The sequence below is a fragment of the Platalea leucorodia genome, assembly GCF_965183815.1.
Source record: "Platalea leucorodia genome assembly, chromosome: 6".
NCBI classification, from domain to species: domain Eukaryota; kingdom Metazoa; phylum Chordata; class Aves; order Pelecaniformes; family Threskiornithidae; genus Platalea; species Platalea leucorodia.
The window spans coordinates 73,195,753-73,214,320 of record NC_138828.1 but is presented as its reverse complement, the minus strand read 5'-3'; the positions used below and the strand labels follow the sequence as shown (position 1 = coordinate 73,214,320).

Genomic DNA, 18,568 nt, shown 5'->3' with positions numbered 1-18,568 from the left:
AAGAGTACATTGCATGTTTTTCTTGTATGCACTTCAACTTCCATGGTGAGATCTTAAGATGGTCCTACTTGCCCCAAGAACAATTAAAAATATTTATATTAACATACATTGCCAGAGATTCTTTTTTTAAAGGTAACAGGAATGGGAGATAGGGGAATAACATTTGTTTACAGAGGTGTTGAAGTCTAGGACTCAACTTTGCTTTCTCTGGGAGCAGCAATGCATTTGTAGATATAACAGTCTTAGTCACATCACAATTGCAAGTCATCAAATAGCATTAAATTGAGAAGGGAACAACTACCGCACCCCCACAAAATGAGGTAAATTGTCAGGAGAGCAATAAAAAAAAAAAAAAAAAAGCATGTAGGTAGAAGACTAAGAGTGATGATATTATAGAGACTATAAATTTTAAAAGTGGAGGGAAAACTATTCTTAAAAGGTATTTCTTTCTAGCATAGCTATTATTGTACAATGATCATTTAAAGTCATTAAAATAATTTTACGCACAACTAATGAGACAGCCCTGCTGCTTTTTCCGTGCAGGTGTATCTGATTAAATCCTTTAAAGATGAGTTAGGATAAAGCTAACATGTTCCAAAACTGGAGAGGTAAAAATAAATAAACTTTTTATCATTTCTTAATTGATAATTATCATTATTAACCCTGCCTATCAAAAACAAAAAAAAAAGAGAAAAAATGCAACCTGCAAAAAAGCAACGCAGGGAAGAGTTGAGATCATAAACCTCACCAAGCCCGCATATTTTTGTAGGTGAAGACCTATATGTAACAACCTGCATAATGCTCAGTGGAATTTCAGCAATTCTGCAGCAGAGGCTCCTCTACACACAGACACTCCAGCAGTTCACTATCTTACTGTCAAAATAGAATGGCCCTCAAAAAAGACCCACCCCAATTGTTTTGCAAGTCCATAGTGCCTTATTACTTTGCTTAGTAAGCGCTTCTAGTAATTAACTGACTTTGCAAAGGATTGGTTTTATTTCCCAGTTTGCTGTTTCCAGTTTTACCTTCTAACTTTCGTAATGAGGTGGGCCTTCTGCTGCTGCAAGGGGCTCTCTAACATCACAACAGTTTCAAGCCTCTCCTTGATTATTGTAGTGTAACAGGGATTTGTTGCAGTTTTATTTGAAGATGCATGTGCAGGTATCAGGTACTTCCAAATGTTTTCCCCCAAAGCCACTGCAAAATCTCTACAGAGATTAGCAGTTCTTGCTGCTGATGAATGCAGATGCACTAGAGAGTTGGTTCAGAGGAGGAATGTACTTTTAACTTTCCAACTGTTCCCATTTAATGCATTTTGTGTGCACAGTGGAATGTGCATACCAGATTCTTTTTAGAGGAAACTAAATTGAAAGACTGTATTCCAAATGCTAGATTAAATTTTTAAATGTGTACAATAGGAATGATTTGCAGAGCTACTCCTATTTCATTACATGATTCACTAATGTGAATATAGCTCTTCGCCTTCTATTCTTCAGCTGCTCATTATTATCCCTCTAAAACCCTGGGACTACACTAGAACAAACATATTGTTATTACAAGTGAAGACGGATTAGGAAATCAATCCACCTGAAAAATAACGGAGGAAGATTGAGCTAGGGCACTTCCCTTAATCTGGTTCATTGAGCAAATGCAAAAATTGTTATCGGTAACAATATCTTTCTTATCAGCCGAATAAAATATTTATTTATTTCAGATGGTGAGGAAGGCAAAGATTGAGACTCTTTCCTCAAATAAATGGGTGTCCAATCCTACTCCCACATAGGGTAAAAACACCAGCATGTTAATGACAACAATAGCAGCAGACCTGAAAAAGCCAATTCCCATTGTTCTGTACTGACTATGACTATGTCCCAAAATTTTATCTGAAAATACAGTCATTAACTTTTGTTTGGATAGAATCCTTTCTCCCCCACAGCAATGCTTGGCAAATGAGCTTTCCAGGAGCCTGAGTAATTACAGGTAAAGTTTGAAGGGGCATTAATAAACTGACAGAAAAATTGTTAAGTAATTAATACTTCAAGGCATAATCCTCCCCTTCTAACAATCAAAGATTTTTCTGAGATTTCTTCAAGCTTTGCATAAACATTTCACTTTGCCTCAAGAGTTAGTCTGTACTAGCAAACTGCCAGAAAATTAAGACACAGAAGTGCTAAAATAGAGTTTTGAAGCAAAGGTTCTTTGTAACCTGAAGTGGAAGAGGCTAACACTCGGAAAATATTTGTAAATTAGAGAGGTTCCCTATTCATTAGCTATCATTTAGCAATGCATTGGAGACGCACTGTTGTACATTGTTACAATGTGTTGTAAACTGTTTAGAAGAATTTTTTGTACTATTTATAAATTCTAAGTCACACAATTTATAAAATAATTCTCTTCCAAGAAATACAAAAAAAACCTCATAACCTTCCTAAGTACAAGCAGAACTCCCCACATCTACAAACCAACCACAAGAAACTGATTTCTTTCTGCAAAGCTCTCAGTACAAATACCTTCCCCATATGTTCTCAATTCTAGAGCACAAGATTTGTGTGTATTTCCTTAACAGCAAAAACATGGACAAAACAAAAATTAGTTCCTTCCTTAACTAAAGAGATATTTCTTCAAGCATTGCAACTTAGCTTTGCAATGCTCTCAAAACTTCCCAAACTCTTACCTTTGAATTCCTACCTGATTCCTCCCCTCCAACCTTACTGGCTAGCAAATGTATATGAACGATGTAAAACACAAATAAAAATCTTTTTCTTCCACATATAAAAAAATACCACCATCACGCTGCCTCTCAGATTTATGTATTATCCTAGGATGTCCTCTTTTACCTGCTGACTGGCAGACAGTCAGTTTTTAAGAAAGACACTTTACACGCTTGAAAGTACTTAAGCATTACAGGAAACAGTAACACCTCCAGATAACCTGCAGCACAATAAATATTCCCCTGGGGTGAGAGTCAGTCTGGTTCGAGTTACCATAATAGCTGACTTGAAGCAGTTACTTGAATCCAGACATCCCAGGCAAGTATCCGATCACTATTGTATTGTGAGAAGTTTCTCTCAACTCTGCTTTCTTTTCATCTGAATCAGAAGTGAACCATCCACTGGGCCACAGAAAGCTACTTTCTAGCTCAGCAATACAGACCACTTACCTGGAGTGTGGATTCACGCGTTTCTTCCAAAACCATTACATTAATAGCAGCAGTATTCAGACACTTAGCTAAGTAAGTGAACATGTGGAAGGCGCTTTTTTTCCTAGCTCTGCTCTGCATACACATAGAGGAAATGGTTCCACTAGCTAGAATGATGTTTTTAAGCCTATTTGGAGAATCCAGTGTTGGGACCTCCAGAGCTCTCATCTGAGCTATTTCTTTTCGCATTGCTTTAGGACTGTATCTGAAGGAAGGAGGATGCATAGAGTGGATGAAATACAGATGCCAAAAAGGGGTACATAGCAGCTGGAGAGAAACCGAGGGGCCTGTGCACCTGGGGGACATAAAAGCGTCTCAGTCTGTTTCAACAAACTGCACCAGACTTCATTAGCAAGCAGCCACTGGTCTTCCTTGCTATACACCATGTTCCTCTTGGCACAGACTACTAAAATAATGGCAGAACTTTCTTGTTTAAGCAACTGGCAACGCTCCTGTAATTTGCTTACATGAATACTGATGACTAAATGGTTTTAAAATTTCAGAAGCCCTAATTAGTAGTGTATATGCTTTGCTCACTAATAAACTTCCTGTCCAGGAACAGAATTGTCATACTGATATTCATTCCATTCCTATCACATACACAAAACCCAATACACTATATAGGCAGAAGTTTTCTAGAGAATGCAACAGCTTTGGCAGAAACAGGAATATCTTTCTTTTCTTTTTTTTAAAGCAACACCACCAGTATCTACAAATCATCTCAAGCTCAACAATTTAATAGTTTTTTTTTTTCATTAAATCTAGATTTGATTTGCACAATAAATTCTCAAAGCACTGTTACCTTCCATTGTGAAATGAATTATTCAAGGAATAACAAAAACACTACCTAATAATACATCAGTAGAAGATAGATTGAAAAAGAAAGAAAAAACCTATAGCATAGGAGTTCGATCCAAATGAAGTACCTGCGCAGCTGAGGATGTGTGTGTGCTTAAGTGCTTAACTGAGTCTGAGCCAGGGCATTCATTAATTTGCTGGATTATCCTGCAAGATATGGATCATGCTGCAGGAGTAAGAGATGAGTATTTCCAGGAAATAAATTACTTAAGGTTCCTGTTGATGCTGTAGCCTTAAACACAGCGTATATAAGTAGAGACTGGAAGGAAAAGCACAGATCAGAAATACAGATATGTTGGCAAGAATATTTCAAGAATCACCGAATGGTTGAGGTTGGAAGGGACCTCTGGAGGTCATCTGCTCCAACCCCTCTGCTCATGCAGGGCCGCCTGCAGCTGGTTTCCTAGGACCATGTCCAGATGGCTGTTGAGTATCTCTAAGGATGGAGACTCCACAACCTCTCTAGGCGACCTCGGTCACCCTCACAGCAAAAAAAAAAAATTCCTGATGTTCAGAGGGAACCTCCTGTGTTTCAGTTTGTGCCCATTGCCTCTGGCCCTGTCACTGGGCACCACAGAAAAGAGCCTGGCTCCACCCTCTTTGCACCCTCCCTTCAGGTATTTATATACCTTGATAAGATCCCCCTGAGCCTTCTCTTCTCCTGGCTGAACTGCCCCAGCTCTCTCAGCCTTTCTTCATAAGAGATGTTCCAGTCCCTTCATCACCTTTGTGGCCCTTTGTTCGACTCTCTCCAGTCTGTCCATGTCTCTCTTGTCCTGGGGAGCTCGGAACTGGACATAGCACTCCACGTGTGGCCTCACCAGTGCTGAGTAGAGGGGAAGGATCACCTCCATCCACCTGCTGGCAACGCTTTGTTTAATGCGGCCCAGCATACAAGTAACCTTCTTTCTGGGAAGGACACACAGGCATGTGGTAGATAGGCTTGAGGTAAAACTGCCTTTCAAGATAATATTTGAGATAGATGTTGTACATCTCCTCTTCTCCAACAGAAATCATAGCTGATTAATTAAAAATTAAGTTACTTCTATCACAAATTTAAGTTTGTAGAACTTTGTGCAAGATATTTAAGTCACCAATAGAGAGGAGTGTTCTACATATTTAATAATATTTATTGAGATAGCTTTCTGTACAGCAATGTGCTGGTCATTTCTGAACTCTTTTACATCATTCAGAGTTAGTCATCATCATAGCGACTATTCAAAATAACGGATTTCTTAATCTCCCAAGAAAGAAGTCGGACCACCCCTTTGCAGAACATCTCTTCTCCTTTCATACAACCAGACCAAAACAGGCCATGGCTAAGAGACACTCTTCCTAGATCGATCCACAACTTGAATGTTATTTATTGGTAAAGGCTGTAGTGATTCTAAGGAATACCTTCTCTGTCAGTTCAAGTATTCTGAAAATTGCTGAAGTGCCAATTTTCTGTTCGAGACATCACTTTTTTCATATTTGTTTCCATATGCACACACGCGACTGTGAATTTGCACTTCTCTATTTGTACTTCCTTCTGAAGTCCTACTAAAATCCCTGTTGTTGAGTTCTGATGACCAATGCTGCTGTGGGTGGAAGAAAAATTCTCTGCTTCCTTTCTTTTAAATGAGTTTTCAGTTCTAGAAACTGTTAGTATTATGACAAATGACAAAAATCTAAAATAACCATAGAAGAAAATACTGGATGAAGAAACATGTTCTTGTCGAACACATTTGCTATCTAAATCCACTAAAATCTTGGTTGTTAGAGACTCCAGCATGACACAATGGCAAATGTAGCTCATTCTGCAGCATTACATACTTGCTTATATTAAGACGGGGATGGAAAGGGCAATGACAGTGGCATCAGGCACTAAGAAGATTTTCATGGGAAAAGATTTAAAGTAATCAGGAATGAGTTACAACTGAAATGGAGAAATACATCAATGCTCAAAAGTCCTCTTTTATAGGGGCACAAACAAAAGCCTTTATAATATGAAACTGCATAGGGATCATTAGTAAATACACAGGCCTGTAAAGAGAACCAAGAGAAAACTCAATATGATTTTAAAAGTCCAATATTTATACAGCATAAGAAAATCTCCAAATTAGCTAGAGAAGAATAACAGACGTGTGTAATCTCTGTGTAAAACACCACTAGATTGATGGCTTGTATTCATTTTCAGAATCTTGCGTGAATGTGGGCACCAACAACAGAAACCTATGTTTTCCTCTTTCAAACCATATCACAACAAAGCCCAAGATAACTCCATACCGTATTCCTAATATTGTTGCTATTCTTTCCCTGTTGAAGCATACTAAGAAACTGGAGAATGAAGAAAGGAAGAAAACATACCTGTTAGCACTGATCCTAAATTAATAACCATGTAATTAATGCTAGAAGTGTCAGTTCTCCATCATCTCTGAATTCTTTTACAGGTGGGCGAGATGACAAAGTTGGTAATGATACACTGAGGCATATTAGAAATTCAGGTATCCAAAAAATTCTCCTCCATCTGGAATGTGCCTTTTAGTAACAAAGAACCCAGAAGGTTCCAACAGTCCGTTCTGAACTAGGTGCAAACAGCAGATGTGCTAACACAGCCACAATATTGGCCTGAACTATGTGCAGAGCTCAGCTGCATCTGATACATGCCATGTAGATATTCACACATTTAATAATTTTAAACTCTTGGATAGCCTTATTACCTTCAATAGAGTGACTCATACTTATGAATGTAAGGGCATGCACATAAGCAGTTTCAGAATCAAAAGCCCAATTTTAAAGAAAGTTAAAGAGCAGTAATTTTGCTAGACCTTGAACACAAGACCTTCTTGTACAAGTGTTAGATTACAAACTGAATTTAAAACTGGAACTCAGCAGCTGAATACAGGAGCCAGATACTTTTCTTTTTACCTTTTGCATGAGACATTTCTCTCATTCCATCAGTTTTCACAATCTTTGAAACTCAATGGGTTCACACTGAGGGGAAAAAAAAAGTATCATTCTGCCTTTCAAAGTGTATCATGCTTCTTAATCCAACTTCTTATCTGCCTGCTAATCTTAATTTCATTTCTGTCACTCTGGTTTCATATATCAGCTTATTATTCCCTCAGTCTACATTACAGTAGTATCTATTCATCCACATTAGAATTCATATTCAAGCTACAGTTAGCATGCAATCTAGCCAACTAAAGAAATTAAATCAAAACTTTAATATTATGCTAAATTACATTTAATTCTTCCTGCCAATTTTTCAAACAAACTTCTTCCCTGTTTCTCTGTATACGTAAGAAAAATGGGATGGGAAAACTCGAAAATATGCACAAAGTAAGCTGCAGAAGAAAAGTCTTTCACAACAACAGGTTAAAAGCAATTGGAGGAATTTATTTTCCTACTTTACAGCGTCTCTTTAAACAGAGTTTAGAATACATATACACACAATAATCTCCCAATGTTTAACAGAAGCCAATTTTGCATAAAAATTGTTTTCATACTTACCATTTTTTTCAGCTTTCTCCCTGCTACGGGAGTAGCCAGGAACTGAAGAAGAAAAAGTTGCAGTATCTCCTGAAGATGGTCCAGATTTCTGAGTGTTTTCACTATGGTCCACAGCAGCAGCGTTTAGCTGGGATCTTCCAAGATGCAGCTGGGGGTGAGAGGGACTTGAGGGAGGATCAGGATCTGAATTCATTTTAGCTGCAAAACAAGAGAATAATGATTAATTATCAGATAGTAGGGTTACAACGGAAAACCAGAGTAAAAATTTAAAATCCGATATATTTAAATAATTAATTGAACAAAAAGGCTAGAAAAGGGCAAGAAGACTGACAGCAACTTCAAGATGTATTTATACACTCTTCAGTAATTCCAAGCATGAGCAGCTATTGTTGAATAAGACTGACCATGTATAGCATTGTGCCAGAGGAGTGACTGCCTTTTTTCCTAACTAAATAAGAACTGATTTTCAAGTGTAGATAAACACTAAAATTAATGACTCAATCCTGTAAATACTGCATATAAATAACTTCTTTGAATCTAATGTTCTACTTACACATGCAAAGACTAGCCCCTGACTTTTTATGGAACAGTATTGACATGTCTATAATGACAGAAAAATTCACTTGATATCAAGTGCCTGGTTCACGGCCACCACCTAATCAGGCGACAGACAAGAAAGATAAGGCGGCAAAGGAGGAGAAGGTGTAGAACTCTGCCACTGGAAATGAAGAGAGGGACAACGCCAAAGATGCTCTTTATAAACACTTCTGACTGGAGTACACACGATCCAAAATAAGCTGACTTTATTTACTACCAAGCTACTATCCAATTTTATAAAAAAACAGTATTCATACAAAAAAAACGCTAAGGCAGGTAGGGAAAGGCCTTACAATTCCTTACAAGAGAAGACCTTTTACCTTCCACTCCAAGTCCTCTCCTAAACAACGAGGGGATCTCTGCTCTGTAGCAAAAAGTTCCTTAATTCAGCAAGCTTTCATAACAGTGCTTACTGAAAGCTTAGCTTTTACAAGAAAGCAAGTAGCAAGCTATGCATATACTATACTACTCCAGTATAACACATAGTAACTTTTGCTGCTTACGAGCAACTTCCCTGAAGTTAAGCAATTCACAAGGAACATTGTAGAAGGTCTCTGGCTACAAACTCTATTTTTAAATTCTGTATGTTCAGAATACTGACTGGAAAATGTCCTTGTAAAGATGAAAGTATAGACAAAATCAAAGACACAATCCTAACGCAGCCAACAACTATGTCTACTTAGAGAACACTAAAAATCACAACAGGATGCAAAAAGTACCAGCAATATTACCATCATGAAACATATTATTTGCAATTTAGACAACTTGCTTGCCAAAATTAAGCTTCCCTATGCCAGAAAATATTTTACTGATGTAAGTAAATGCATTTCTGTCTTATGTTTCTACATCAAGTTATAAATAAACCAACACAGTTCAGTTCAACCTTCAGACAGTCCTAGGAAAACACAGAGATTAAAATACTTTCCCAGTAAACCACCATGAGTATTTTTAACCATTGTACAATCACAAAAGTTGCTTTGCATCTGGTTTTAAACTTGACCTTAGCGCTTTGAAAGAGAGAGGAGTAAGATGAAGACGGGCTGAGGCTGCAGCCCAGCCGGCAGCGGCAGGGGACGCCTCGCACAGGAGGCTCCGGCCGCTTTGGGGCGGGCCCCCCCCAAAGGGGAGCATCTCTCCCATACGCGTGCGGTGAACAGGGAAACACTTACCTCGGTGCTAGTCAGCTAGCACAAAAATACTCCCGTCCCAAAAGTCACTCTGCACTTGTCCTATAAAGGACACCACCGAGTTTCCCTACTGCAGATGCTAGCCTTGAGATTTGATTTCAGGATTTTTTCTAAAAGTCTGGGAACGGGAGGCAGGGCAAGAGTTTCGGGGAGCCCGGGCTTGTTCAGAAGCCAGCCGGCGCGGCCGGGGGAGCCGGGACCGCCCGCGGGCCGCGCCGCCCCGGGACGCCCGCCCGGCCCAGCCTCGCTGCCGGCGGTGACTCTGCAACTACCGCTCCCGGCGGGCGGGACGGGACGGGAGAGCCGGAGTTTGCTCGGCCTCCTCCCCCGAGAGGCCGGAGGGTGCCGGGCCGGCAGCTGCCACCCCGGAAGGCCGGGAAGCCCCGGCGCGCAGCCGGAGCACGGCGGGGGGCGGGAGGGAGGCCGGCAGCTCGGGCCGTCCCGCCCGGGGTCCCCGCCCCAGACGCTCACCGAGCCCGGCAGGGCGAAGTCACCAGCGCGGTCTCCTGGCGCCAAGTTTCCCTGCGGCTCCGGAGGCAGCTGGGCGCCAAGTGCGGCCCCGCCTGGCGCCCGCAGCTCTACGGGGCGGCCCCGGCCCGCCCACCGGCCGCGGCCCCCTCCCCGCCGCGCCGCGCTGTGCTGTGCTGAGGGGGCAGCGCCGCTGCCACTCACCGCCCGCCGCTCCCCCGGGAGGCCTCCGCCGCTGCCGGGCGGGGCCGCCGGGAGGAGGAGGAGACGGAGGCGGGCCGCGGCGGGCCGGCCGGCGGGGAGCGGCCGGGCAGTGGGCGCTGCCGGGGCGCCCGAGGCAGCGCGTCGGGTGTAGCCTCTTCCCGCCCTGCGGCAGCGGGCGGCTGCCCGCCGGTGGGGGACGAGGCGGGGTATCTTGATGGAGGCGGGCGGGGCGGGCTTGGGCAGCTCCAAAATGGCAGCGCGGGGTGCCGGGGGCGGCGCCCGTCCTCCGGAGAGGGTTCGTGGGGCGGCCGCTGTGAGGCGGCTTCTGGCGGGCCGTGAGGTGGGGGCGGCCTGGAGGCGGCGGAGCCGGGCCGCGGGCCCCGCCGGGCAGCCAGCGCTGAGGGGGGGAGGCCGCCCCGAGCGGTCACCGAGTGCCGGGGGGGGGAGGGCGCCTGACAGCTTCCCCCGGCCCCGAGGTGGCCGAGGTGCGGATAAAGCCCTTCTCCTCGAGCTGGGCCTTAACTTGTGCCGGGGAGCGGAGGGAAGGGCCTGGGCCAGCTCTGCCGAAGTGCCCGCCTTAGCCGACATGGAGGCCGGCAGGGCTTGGCGCCCTGTCAGCCGCGGCGGCTAAACCGGCCTCCCCCAAGCCTGAGAGGGGGCACCTACCCCCGAACGCAGTGTTCTCCGTGCAGAGCAAAGGGGTGAACAGAAGGGGGAAAAGGGTGGTAACCGAGTGACTAGTTATCCCTAAATGTCCTCTGAGTTACTACTGCATACACCTGTACTCCTGCCGTGTGCATGGAAAGCTCCTGGGCCGGTAAACTTACCTGCAAGTGTTGCTGTTGTATTGGTAGTAAACTTAGTTCTTTTTAGAAATAATACATTACTTGACATACATAACTCGTTCTTGAGCTACTTTAAAATAAATAATTCAAAGTCTCCACATAATACTGTGAATAGCTTCTAATTAAAAGACCAAACACCTCACAAACTCAAAATAGATTAAATACAAACTTCAGCCATTCATGTGAATAATTTAGTCACTTGGGTTGATTTTCACAAGTTCCACGTTTGCAGCAGATCATGGGGAGCTATGAAATGTTTCATTTTTAAACTGTCAGTTAGATGCCACTTGTGGATGTCACTGCATGTTGGCTTTTTTAATCCCCAAACAAAAATGTGGTCCCCAGCATCCTTACTATTTCCTTGCCTTGGAAGTCATAACAAAATTCTTCCTTTTACCTAAAATAAGTTTCAACAACCATGAAGTCAAGCCTCTGTTCACTTCAAATTAAAATAAAATTTGGAAAAAAACCAGCTATTTTTAAGAAGATCATTTGCAGTCTGAGTTTAATATGGTTTTATCAGGAACATACAATGCCTGCCTTGTGTTATCTGTTCAGTTGTTTCTTTAGGCTGACAGTATGACTTAGCTATGACAAACTTCTGCTGCAATCTGCTCCCCCTGCTATTCACATTTGCTTCAAGATATTATTCTATACAATTGATCTGGTATTTCGTGGGTGCGCTCAACGGATGTAACTTGCTTAGGGAACAGGTGGAAACGAGGGTGGTAGCTGGAAAAGTAACGAAAAAGGAAGTGTGAAATGAAGCCTCCCCGCCGCTTGTGCCCGCTCCTTTCCAACGCAAGGCACAGTCACATAAGCCATTCCAGAGGAGCTCAGTTCAAGGTCAAAACTTCCACGCTGACTACTGACCTGCGAGACTCGATGTGAAATATATTCTGTGGTTGCTTATGGCCGATTTTACATTGAAGATGCACATTAGTGCCATTGCTGAACTTGGTCAGGTCCTTACTTAAGAAAAGGCCAACTAAACCTTTGTAGTGAATGAATTGTCACATGCACCTTATATACTCATGTACACGTTGTATAAATACATATAACATTACTGAGAGTAAACCAAACTGAAACGTGGTGGCAGCTTCCATTATTAACTCCATTAATCTCCCTTGGGCTTACACTTAATCACAAATGACTAGTTCCCATTTGGCATTATCACAGTTGCCAATTGTTAAAGCTACAGAGAAGATACATGGAAGTACTGTGATAACTCGTCACAACACCTTTTTTAATTTCAGTTATGTACTATGACTCATAGAATCAATAGAATGGTTGAGGTTGGAAGGGACCTCTGGAGGTCATCTGCTCCAAACCCCTGCTCATGCAGGGCCACCTACAGCTGGTTGCCCAGGACCGTGTCCAGATGGCTTTTGAGTATCTCTAAGGATGGGGACTCCACGACCTCTCTGGGCAACCTGTGCCAGTGCTCAGTCACTCTCACAGTAAAAAAGCTTTTCCTGATGTTCAGATGGAGCCCCTGTATTGCAGTTTGTGCCCATTGTCTCTGGTCCTGTCACTGGGCAGCAATGGAAAGAGCCTGGCTCCACCCTCTTTGCACCCTCCCTTCAGGTATTTACATACCTTGATGAGGTCCCCCTGAGCCTTCTCTTCTCCAGGCTGAACAGCCCCAGCTTTCTCAGCCTTTCCTCATAGGGAGAGATGTTCCAGTCCCTTCATCATCTTAGCGGCCCTTTCTCTGACTCTCTCCAGTCTGTCCATGTCTCCCTTGTACTGGGGAGCCCAGAACTGGACACAGTGCTCCAGGTGTGGCCTCACCAGTGCTGAGCAGAGGGCAAGAATCACCTCCCTCCACTTTCTGGCAGCGCTCCCATTGCAGCCCAGGATACCATTACCCTTCTTTGCTGCAAGGGCACATTGCTGCCTCATGTTCAACTTGGTGTCCACCAGGACCCCCAGCTCCTTTCCTGCCAAGCTGCTTTCCAGCTGGGTGGCCCCCAGCGTATATTAGTGCCTGGGGTCGTTCCTCCCCAGGTGCAGGACTTTGCACTTCCCCTTGTTGCACTGCATGAGGTTCCCATCAGCTCAGAGTAATAAAAAATCCTATTGCAACAAGAACAAAATGAAAAAGGTTGCAGTTCAGCCAGTTTCTTTTTGTATTAGAGAACCAATAATCCTTTTACAAATACTTTCTAAGTTTACAAAGTGATGTTTGTTGACTTTAGCTTATTTCTGTAAACATTGTTTACTCAAGATATGATAAAATGTAGTAGGAATGATTGCCTGAACATCTTAGGTGCAGTACTGTGATAGAAGCTGAAATTAACTGCTTTTCCATATAATCATCAATGAGTTCCAGAAATATACTTGAACGGCAACATCTAATGATCTAAGCAACTCATATGTCACCTCTGTTAAACTGCGTGTGATACAAACTGACTTTTTCACATTCTGTTGTGAAATTTGTATTTCAGCATCTAGGCATGCGTGCAGTATTGAAAGGTTTAAGAAAAGTCTCTCTCAGAAAATTTAATTTGTAACAGCAAAAGACAAGATCACGCTAAGCAACATTTAAATACAATATTTTGTTATTAAATCAATCAATTCAAACTGATTTACCTATTAATTAATTTACCTATTATTCATTACTGAAATGAAATCACCTTTCTAGCATTGCTGGCATACAAGTACTTTCTCAGCAGTCCAGAGAAAAAAATATTTAATCAAACTAAAACGAAGAGATAAAGCAGCAATCATCCAAGAAAACAGACCTGCATGAAGTATGAATCATTCTAATGAATAGCCTTCAACTCTGCATGTTTGTCACAACACCTCTGAATAAGACTCCAGTTCTTTAGTCCATGGTACACTCAGAAACAGATTTGACGTAATGAGTCTGGCTGTTTCTGGAATATGTTAATCCTAGCAAAAATATTGTCAGCAGTGCTGTTGTAAGAGTAAGAAGAGCTGAAAAATTCACAGAGAAATGCCCCGTGCATCTTCAGTAGTTATATATTACGAAAGGAAGTACATTATGGAAATAAAAATATCTGAGTGATGCTAAATAACCTGTACTAAAAGCTGTCTCAAAGATCATCTCTTTTTTTGCCACACCTTACCAATTAAAAGAACAGCTGTTATTTCAAAATAATAGGTTCTGTTGTTTACTCTGTTACACCCATTTTAACAGTATAATTTAATTGATGGAAGCATTACATCAGCATAAAATTAGTGCAATAAAAGCTCCAGCATACCTCATGAGCAGCTGGGTACTATTGTTACATTAGACTAAGGACCAATCTGAACACAGACCTTTTTTTAATTTTTTTTTTTTTTAAGGCAGTGTGTAAAAAGCAGCAGGTATTTTCTGTCGGGATGAGCTTAATACGTTAAGCATACTGAGACGATAGGCGTAGAATCTGGAGAATGAACAATGTGATGTCAGCAACTAAGATGTTAGTGCCATTTGGGATGGACATATGGGAGGAAGAATTAATAAAAGGCAAAGGTGGGAGGAAATGGAAAGAAAAACACAAGAAAGTGGGCACAAAAAGCAGGTAAAAATAGGAATTGAGTTCTGTGAAGACTGGCGATGAAGACTCTTCCTCCCAGATCTGCATATTAAATGCGCCTTTGTCACCTCGGGGTTGGAGGAGCTTTTGCATAAGTACCTGTTTTCGTGCGCTAAAGTATGTAGGGTAATGCGAGCATCTTCCCCTGTCCACTGCTCTTTTAACCTCTCTTTATTCCACTGTCCTTATGCCAGATACTCTTTGGATGGCAGCACACAAGTTGTATTCATCATCATTGTTTTATATAAAAAAACAACACTCATTCTCCCATTAGCTCTCTCAGCTGTGAGGAAAGGGTCAACATTTTCCTTTTCATGAATACCTACGCTATAGGTGACTTACGTGGCATCAGATGTTCAATTTTGTACTTATTTCTCAGCTGTCTTTTCTAATCATGGACATACACTGTGAAAAAGGAAAAGATTTTAAAAACGGGCACAATCTAAATGGGACTTGGCTCTCTAACACCCGAAGCTGCAGCTGAACCAAAGTTGTACTTGCTCTGTTCTGCTACAGTCTAGAGGAAACAGGGCACTTTTCCTAGAAGGAAGGAATATTAACTCAAATCTTTATACACACAAAAAAAGCAACAACTATCAACAAAGTCTGGAACTCTATCTTGAATCAATTTGGTGTTGCCAGAGATGAAATTTGGTCTAAAATTAAATTTGACATATTTAAGTGCCGAGAATTTCTTGATAGAGCTAACTTCTCACTCTACAGTTTGTAAATAGTTTGTAAGTAAATGAGGTTGCACTGAGAAGTACCATGCTCCCTCTCAAACCACATATTTAATACAGATGAGTTTGCATCAACCTTTCAAATTGCCACAAATTTTGTCCTGTGAATGGATCCATGAGTGTTCTTTCCTTTGCAAGTCAAGCATAATCTTGTGCTCGCAGTGACCTCTAGCGTGAATGAATGAAACAATTCAGTGCAATCCAAAGTAGAACATTGTATGCGTTCATACTCTTACCTGTTTAAGGGGACACATATGTGTACCATCTGTTTGACTGTATGACAGACTGCTTTATGGATTAAACAAGCATGCAAAACATGAACAGGAAGCCATAAAACCAAAAACATTCCCTCAGCCATACTAAATAAGGAATTTAAAGATCTTTTCATGATTTCTGTGTAATTTTGTTTAGATTTTTCTTTATCAAAAAGCCCATGCATGACTCAGGTAATTTCCAGCGTTCCCAACTGCCAGAGATTGCTTTTGCTTTCCGAAGTACAGCCTTGTGCTGGACTTTGTATGAGAGAGAGAAATCAGAAGGCAGTGATGCAAGAATTTCTACAAGGACTGCAGTAAAATGTACAGATTCTCCAGACCCTGACCCCAATATAGTTATGAATTAACCTCAATATATTACATACATTTTCTTCACCCAAGTATATCGGAGTAACCATTTCCCCCCTCTCTTTTGCAGAACAATTTGAATGGATTAGGAAAAAAGCTCTAAAGATTTTTCTGTTCAGTTTCTCCCAAATTGTGGGAGAAAAGAATGAAGTGGAGCAGATCATTATAGAAAGTAAGTTAGCAAGGAGTATTCCTGATGGTTGGCAGTGTTAAATCTGAAATTAGACAGTTAAAGGGAATTTAGCTCTGGAATTCGCTAATTCAATCCCTGACTATTAAGAATTAAAGCTACAAGCATCATCTTTCCACATTTCAAGAGGAAATAATCTCTGGCTCACTTTGGACAAATAGAAATGACCGTTTCTTTGCCAAACAGAGAAGTTCACATGGCCTAAACCACAAAGCGTTAATAATTCGCAAAGGATGCTACACAAATTTTTCTATAAACTGCTTTCTGTCCTTTCCAGGGTTCCATCTGCTATACAGTAGCAAACATAGACATGTTGTTCTCCATCCACAAACCATTACGTATAAATTGCTGTCTGAAAAATTGAGTTGCTACATCTCAGTTTCAGGCACATTTAATGTAAGGGATTCTGTAACAGCGATTGTGTAGCATTTAATTAAGTTTTTAAAAATGTGCAAAACTGTCACATTGATAATTAAATTTCTGACAGGAAATATATGCTATTAGTCCCATACATGTCAGATCAGATTCTGTCATATTGTGGCTTTCAGTGTTTCAGTCAGGAAGCCTTCTTAGAGTTGTATTAGTCATTAAACTTTCAAATCATATTTATGTCAATATTGCTATTTCCAAATCTCACTGCTTCCTGCCTAAAAAACTCTCCACTTATTTCAAAGCTTTGAAGCCATGCATATTGACAGAAATGTGAAAAGAAAGTGAACTGCTAAGGAACTATTAAATAGAGAATTTCAGAATTATTATCTGCAAAGTTCACATTATTCATTGTCTGTTACATAAAATAATAAACAGAAAGTTCTGTTCTTTGTCCATTAGGCTGTTATCTTCCCCAAACCTTTTACATACAATTTTTCTACTATATATTTCACTATGCTTGTTCAGATTTTATTTATACATGTCAGTACTCCAATCCTGTTGACTAACATCAAAAGCAGCGCAATTTACTAACTTTAACAATGACTTCACCTGACATTAAAAGGAGTGTAGGGACAGGTTGCAGCTCTTTAGTAATGCTGTTTTGTTATAGCAAATGCAATCATCTAATTATTCTCATGGTGCCAAAAGTAGTTAGTCTGTGTTCTCGCGGGATGGTGTTGGTCAGCTTGAGCCATTTCAACATCTTCACAATCCTATCTGTAACTACTAAGTTACACTCACGAGGCTCCCACCAGGTGGCAATAACACTCTTCATTCTTTAAAGCATTTGCTGTATTTTAGATGGTAGAAATGTACGTTATGTACTAATTAGAAGGGAAAAATTGTGATTTATACTAATGTGAAGGTGATAGAAAATTATTTTCCTGAACTTTTAAGGTACAAGCACTTACGAAAAGTCATTAGTAACTGGGAACAGACTGCAGCATGCTGGGCAATATCCATTGTTAGGTTCTTAACATCTATTTCAATATAAATACAAGTAATGTATTCCACTTGTTTCCAGAGAAACTGAAATTGTTTAAATTTGCCTTTTGATGAAACTACAGAGAGCAGACAGTGTGAAATGCTGATTTACTAGTGGGAGCTTAAACCTCACAGAGGTCTCACAATTTTAGCTCAAATTTATACTGATTAAATTCACACCTTCAGCTACAAATTAAATGCTCTTTTTAAACTTTTAATCTAGATGTATTTCTGTAAGTGCTGTACAACTGCTATATTCCTATCCTGTATTTCTGGAGGAGAAAATATCTGCACACACGCACTGTAAGACTCCCATTTGCCAGAAGTGGTGGACTTGCTGTGCAGTCACTTTTCAGATGCTCTGCACATGGTCAGCGATCTTTGTACGACACATTACAAACTCCACCTGCAGAGCTGTGCACCTGCTTGGACCAGCAGGGCGAGTTCCACATACTTAGGGTTTCCAGATTTATTGCAGTGCAGTTACAGTTACTGGTCTGACAGCATGCAAAGAGTCCTCGACCAGGGAGAAAAATCTTCAAATTTCTCCTAGAAAAGTTTCCAGGAAGAAAAAGAGGGCATGTCTGAGGAAGCCAAAAGATATAGCCATTGTGGTATCTCAAAACTAGTCACACAATAGTTATCTGACTCTCGGTGTCTTGTCACGCACAGGCGTGCAATGTGCTCAGTTTTTTTCTCGCGTTCCCTATGATAATACATGACAAGACTTGAGCGCCCCAAACGATCTTCACAAGGAATGAAGAGGACAGCAGTTAATCAGTCAAGTAGAAAGTCCTAAGGAAGGAGGTAGAGACAAACTACAAACTTTCTCACACAGAGGAAACAGTTTAGAACAAACGCCTGTTTCTGCTCATACAATAGAACCTAGTTTTTAAGAACTGAGGTCATCTTGTATACTTTACATGCAGTTCTTCTGTACATTTTCAGTCAGCAGAACTCTATGTTCTGGCAATATACCCATCATTTAATAATTTCCACAAATCCTATGCAAGTAAAATATTTTTTTCCTGCTCCCTCATGTAGAGGTGTACATACATAAAATTTCATAAGTATTTCCAAACCATTTCACTGTAACCTCAGAAACCAGAATGGGTCAGAATCCTTTCTTGTACATTCTGAATTTTTAACCTATTGCAACTTGTGTGATCACATAAACTGCCCATTTTCATTTTTTTCC

At 41.2% G+C, this 18,568-nt stretch overlaps 1 protein-coding gene across 3 annotated transcripts in view; it reads right to left on the bottom strand.

The window, feature by feature from the left end:
- The window catches only part of WFS1 (wolframin ER transmembrane glycoprotein), a 35,338-nt gene extending 25,395 nt beyond the window's left edge, over positions 1-9,943 (bottom strand). Inside the window, exons 1-3 of one of the 3 annotated variants that reach the window (XM_082315640.1) lie at positions 9,808-9,943; positions 9,319-9,378; positions 7,553-7,750 (exon numbers count right to left, since the gene is read on the bottom strand). In XM_082315640.1, coding sequence (XP_082171766.1) covers positions 7,553-7,745 — 193 coding nt within the window. In that variant the 5' untranslated portion in view covers positions 7,746-7,750; positions 9,319-9,378; positions 9,808-9,943. Of the gene's footprint in view, positions 1-7,552; positions 7,751-9,318; positions 9,537-9,807 lie in introns of those variants that run through there. The other 2 variants (XM_082315641.1, XM_082315639.1) reach the window with 2 other exon arrangements.
- Between the last annotated feature and the right edge of the window lie 8,625 nt (positions 9,944-18,568).